This window comes from Trichechus manatus, unplaced genomic scaffold, assembly GCF_000243295.1.
Source record: "Trichechus manatus latirostris isolate Lorelei unplaced genomic scaffold, TriManLat1.0 scaffold00004, whole genome shotgun sequence".
NCBI classification, from domain to species: domain Eukaryota; kingdom Metazoa; phylum Chordata; class Mammalia; order Sirenia; family Trichechidae; genus Trichechus; species Trichechus manatus.
The window spans coordinates 34,860,945-34,866,055 of NW_004443940.1; the positions used below are offsets into that span (position 1 = coordinate 34,860,945).

The 5,111-nt window shown below is 62.7% G+C and overlaps 2 protein-coding genes across 6 annotated transcripts in view; one reads left to right on the top strand and one right to left on the bottom strand.

Annotated features, from left to right (window-relative positions):
- The window catches only part of GPAT2 (glycerol-3-phosphate acyltransferase 2, mitochondrial), an 11,556-nt gene extending 8,272 nt beyond the window's left edge, over positions 1–3,284 (top strand). The window contains exons 14-22 of the mRNA XM_004369349.2: positions 590–660; positions 732–990; positions 1,094–1,242; positions 1,383–1,460; positions 1,921–2,049; positions 2,129–2,249; positions 2,385–2,450; positions 2,674–2,729; positions 3,098–3,284. Coding sequence (XP_004369406.1) covers positions 590–660; positions 732–990; positions 1,094–1,242; positions 1,383–1,460; positions 1,921–2,049; positions 2,129–2,249; positions 2,385–2,450; positions 2,674–2,729; positions 3,098–3,214 — 1,046 coding nt within the window. The 3' untranslated portion in view covers positions 3,215–3,284. The remainder of the gene's footprint in view (positions 1–589; positions 661–731; positions 991–1,093; positions 1,243–1,382; positions 1,461–1,920; positions 2,050–2,128; positions 2,250–2,384; positions 2,451–2,673; positions 2,730–3,097) is intronic.
- A 30-nt stretch (positions 3,285–3,314) lies between these two features.
- Positions 3,315–5,111, bottom strand: part of LOC101346701 (fumarylacetoacetate hydrolase domain-containing protein 2A) — a 14,267-nt gene continuing 12,470 nt past the window's right edge. For 4 of the 5 annotated variants that reach the window (XM_023734307.1, XM_023734317.1, XM_023734311.1 and 1 more), the window contains 3 exons: positions 4,040–4,148; positions 3,829–3,916; positions 3,315–3,712 (listed from right to left, as the gene is read on the bottom strand). In XM_023734307.1, the coding sequence (XP_023590075.1) occupies positions 3,650–3,712; positions 3,829–3,916; positions 4,040–4,148 (260 nt within the window). In that variant the 3' untranslated portion in view covers positions 3,315–3,649. The remainder of the gene's footprint in view (positions 3,713–3,828; positions 3,917–4,039; positions 4,149–5,111) is intronic. The other variant, XM_023734318.1, reaches the window with a different exon arrangement.

Here is a 5,111-nt window from a genome sequence, read left to right on the forward strand (position 1 = left end):
GCTGCCGCCAGGGAGGGTGCGAGGGGCCGCCGAGGGAGGGCGGGCAAGGGGCTGCCGCCAGGGAGGGTGCGAGGGGCTGCCAAGGGAGGGCGCGTGGGCTGCCCGCGTGCAGGACGCCACTGCGCGGTGCGGGCGATGCCAGGTCCCGACCACCAGCTCACACCCAGCCCATTGTGGGTTCGCCACTTCACCCTGAGCCTGAGTTTCTGTACTGAAAATGTGAGTGTTAACTGGACGGAATCATGTATACAAGGACTTAACACAGTCCCTTACGTAGAGAGGTTTTCTAACAGAACTATCTGCTTGCTCTGGTGAAGTGCCCCTTTTGTAGCCGACTGTGAGTGGAGCCTCTGAGAGACAGGGAGGGTCCCTGGGCCCCTGGCCTGGCTCAGTGTGTATTTGATAAATGCTGATTCTCCACTAAGAAGGGTGGGACCAGGGACCAGGCCCTCCCGCCTCCCCCCCTGGGTTGGGGTGTGGCTGCTGCCAGGGAGGCAGGGAGTTTTCTTGGTTGGGAAGACTTGCCAGACAATGGAGAGACCAGATGGCTGGTGTCGACCCCTGATGGGCATCCCCTCCCCGGCCCCAGCCAGCGTGGCAAGCTCGGCGGTGATGAGCACAGCCATCATGGCAGCGCTGCTGCTGTTCAAGCACCAGAAGGTAGGGCCGAGCTGGAGGGGGGCCGGGGAGGGGTGCGGCCTCCTGCTCAGCCCTCTGCCCTGCCCACCCAGGGTGTGTTCCTGTCGCGGCTGCTGGGGGAGTTTTCGTGGCTGACAGAGGAGACCCTGCTGCGCGGCTTTGACGTGGGCTTCTCGGGGCAGCTCCGGTGCCTCGTGCGGCACACGCTGGGTCTGCTGCAGGCACACGTGGCACTGCTGCGCGTCCACCAGGGGGACCTGGTGGTGGTGCCGCGGCCTGGCCCGGGCCTCACGCACCTAGCGCGCCTGAGCGCTGAGCTGCTGCCCGCCTTCCTGAGCGAGGCCGTGGGCGGTGAGTCCTGAGGGCGCAGGGCGGGTGGGATGTGTGTGCAGGGTGAGGGGAGTGGCTTCCTTCCACATGCCCACGCTTCTGCCCGGCTCTCTCCACCCCCCAGCCTGTGCTGTGCGGGGGCTGCTGGCAGGCAGAGTGCCGCCTGAGGGGCGCTGGGAGCTGCAGGGCGTGGAGCTGCTCAGCCAGCGCGAACTGCACCGCCAGGTCCTGCTGCTGCTGCACCTGCTGCCTCAGGACCTGCTGCTCCTGCAGGTCGGCCCGGCCGCCCTCCCGGGTGTCCCTGCTGAGCCCCACCCCGGCTGCCTGTGGCGGTGGCCTAGCCTTGCCCTGCCTCCGGCCGGCCGCTGCCAAGCGCCTGCTGTGCTGAGGCCACGTGGTCCCTCTCCCCGCAGCCCTGCCGGTCTTCCTACTGCTACTGTCAGGAGGTGCTGGACCGGCTAATCCAGTGCGGGCTGCTGGTTGCCGAGGAGGTAGGCCGGGCGGTTGGAGGTGAAGCCCTCTGTGGCGCCTGGGCTTTCTCAGCCTCCCCGAGTGACGGCTGCCCACAGGCTCCTGCTCCGTGGGTGCTGTAGGGCTGGCCAGCCCCCTGGACTTGCACCTGGAGCAGGGCAGAGCCTGGCGGATGGGAGCAGCCTGGGGCCCATCCCTGCTGCAGGATCTGGGGAGGCACAGCTGCCCTGGGCCCGCGTGTGTCAGACACGACAGGCTTGGACATGTGCTGTGACGTTCTCTGTACAGCCTGCCCCTCCGTTTCTTGGGGGTGGGTGCTCGTCCTCTCCCCCTCAGCTCAGCGGATGCCGTAGTTTGGCGTGGCCCTGGCATCCTCTTGGGCTCCCTGCTTTTATTGGTTTCACCGCGTGTGCCTGGTCCGGGGTGTAGGGCTGAACCCAGGCCGGTCTGGCAGTGACCGGTGGCTCCCGTGGCCCCCAGAGCCCAGGCTCCCGGCCGGCCTGTGACACGGGGCGCCGTGTGAGTGCAAAGCTGCTGTGGAAGCCGAGTGGGGACTTCACTGACAGTGACAGTGACGACTTCGAGGAGGCCGAGGGCCGGTACTTCCGGGTGCGCCGGGGGAAGCCCCCGGGGAGAGGGCTGCAGGGCGGCCGTGGGGGCCGCTCCTCACCCTGGCCTCTCCCTCCAGCTCAGCCAGCAGTCTCGTTGCCCTGACTTCCTCCTCTTCCTCTGCCGCCTGCTCAGCCCGCTGCTCCAGGCCTTCGCACAAGCTGCCGCCTTCCTCTGCCAGGGGCAGCTGCCGGATACAGGTGAGGCCTCCCTGGCCTTGAGCCCTGTCCCTGGCGGTGCAGGCCCTCACTCCCCCCGCAGTCCTCAGGGAGGCCGAGAGCTCATGGCGGGGGCTGCGTGCAGGGCCAGGTCTAGGTCTTGCTCTCTGCCCACAGAGGTGGGCTACACGGAGCAGCTGTTCCAGTTCTTGCAGGCCACTGCCCAAGAGGAAGGGTTCTTCGGTGAGTCCCAAGTAGCCAGCCCAGGCTGCTGCTGGGAAGCCGCGGGTGGGTTTGCTGGTGGCTGCTGCCCCCTGCTGGGCAGTGGCAACCCAGCTCCAGGCAAGGAGGGCTGCAGAGTAGACGGCCTTCTGGTCCAGTCTGAGCCCTCCCTGTCCTGGAAGAGAAGCCTGTGCCCTGTAGCTCCCTGTCCCCCCACCCTCCCAGCCTTCTCTCTTCCCTCCAGAGTGTGTGGACCCAAAACTTACCACTAGTGCTATCTGGACCTTCAGAGACTTGGGGGTAAGAAGGACCTGTCTCACCATCTGCCTGTCCCCCTGCCTCCCACCCCCAGCCCCACATTCCTGACTGAGCCACTCAGGGAGGCCCAGCGGTGCCACCTGGGGCTTACTCTGACAATGCCTTGTTAAGAGCCTGGGACTGACCCAGTGTCTCCAGGAGCAGGTGTGCTGACAGAAGGTTGGAGAAGGTAGGATGCTTCTCCTGCCCCTCTTTCTTACTCTCCCAAACCACTGGCTCGTTCTCCTTCCAGCTCTGGGGTGGTTTGAGATGAGGCAGCACAGTGAGGCTTAAGGGGCCAGAGGTTTCGCTGTGGTTTCCTGGGCGCACTGCCCCTGGTGAGCACGCTCACGGCCCTTTCCTTGTCCCAGGTGCTGCAGCAGACGCCAGGCCCTGCAGGCCCCATGCTCCAGCTGTCACCGACATTTGCCAGCCGGGACAGTCAGGAAAAGCTGGAACAGTTCATCCGGCAGTTCATCTGTAGCTAGAACTGGGGGCAGTGCCCATGCTGAGAACATGGCCGCATCCACAGCAGAACTTGGCAGATACTTAGCTGGACTGTAAAGTTTTCGCGGTTTGATTGTCCCTTGCTGTCTCCTGCTCCCTCCATCCTTTGGTGTGATAACGGGGACTGGTGACTCCTTTTCCCCAGCCCAGCAGCATCTTCGGTGCGTCTGGTCATCCCCGACCCCGTGAGAGTGTCCTCTCTCACTCCCGGCAACAAACCCTAAAAGATGATAAAAGCCCAGCTACTGCTCTGGCCTGAGACGTTTATTGAGGGCGTTCCATCTTCTCCCATGATTCTGGAAGAGGGCCTCGAGGGGCTGACGCGCCCCCCTCGGGCACCGGGCCTTCCGCCCGCCCTGGGCACTGGGCCTTCCTGGGCGCTTCAGTGTTAAGTCCAGGGCCTGTGGCGGGAGCCCTCACACCACCTTGTTGATGATGATGCCTAGCTCTTCAATCTCACACTGGACTTCGTCTCCCTTCTGTAACAGAGACCAGAGGGTGTCAGTCCTTCAGCTTCACACACACACACTGCTATGCACACACAGGCCTGCCGTGCCTCCTGGCTTCTCGCTCCCCCTCCTTTTAGCCAGCCTACCTTGAGAAAGACCGGAGGTTTCCGGAATACACCGACACCTGGGGGTGTCCCGGTCAGGAAGACGTCCCCTGGGTAAAGAGTGACAAACCTGGGACAAAGCAGACAGGCCAGGGTAGGCCATTGGCTGAGGTGGCACAGACTGACGGAATGCTTGCTCAGGCCTCAGGTGTCTGGGGGGTGAGGCGGCCCAGACGGGCCCCATCGCACTTACTGGGAGACCCAGGCAATCAGCTCTTCCGTCTTAAACACCATCTGGCTGGTGCTGCTGCTCTGCACGACCTCCCCGTTGACCCGGCAGCAAATCTTCAAGTTGTGCGGGTCTGAAATGCAGAAAAAAAAAACCTTGGGGCGATCCCTTTTTCCCTCAAGCCCCCCTCCCCACCATTAGTTACAAAACGAAAGCACCGAGAGCTTCCTGACTTGCCAGGTGAAAGGCTGTGCCTGTGGGTCTCCCGGCGTGCGACTCGGCACTCCCTGCCCTGTAATTTTCTGTGTACATCTATGTCCCCACCACCCCCCGCAGTGCCTGGCAGGAGTCACTGCTTCATAACCACGAGTTGAGAAGGTGAAGCCCCAGAGGGGAGAGGGGGAGAAGAACGGTGAGGGTTTAACAGTGAAGCCCCATGCCCCTGATGTTGGTAGGGGGTGAGTTACTCATAACGGGGCCCTGGCGGATCAACCCTTTCAACTTTTCTGATGGAGAGCATTGTGATTTACACACACACACACCCCTTAGGTAGGGTAGCTGGAACACAACTGAACTTTCTGATGACTCTGGCTTTGGAGGGGTACTGGGACACACTGATGCCCTTAGGGTGGCTGAGCTGTGTGGACTGGACCTGCCTCTCTGGATGGCGGCATCAGCTGTGGTTGAAGAGCTGCACTGTGCCCACCGCCCTTCCTCCAGGCTCTGTCCCTGCTGCTTTTGGTTCTGCTCGCTCACACAGTGGCTTGGGTTAAGGCCCGCTGGTGCTCTCGCATCTCCTTGAGGAAAATCCATGGGTTTTGTGACAGCCCTCTTCTGCGATCCTCCACAGCCAATTTTGCTTTCTTTGGACTTAAAGGCTGTCCGGGTGGTTGCAGCTAGAGGAACCCTGGCCCACCGATGAGTGGGCACTGCTAATTCACTTCCTGGGCACCAGGGTTGGTATTGGAACTGCAGTGACCCACGGATCAGTGGGCACTGCTCTCTAATTCACTTCCTGAACGCCAGGGTTGGTATTGGAACGGCACTGACCCACCGATCAGTGGGCACCGCTCTAATTCACTTCCTGAACGCCAGG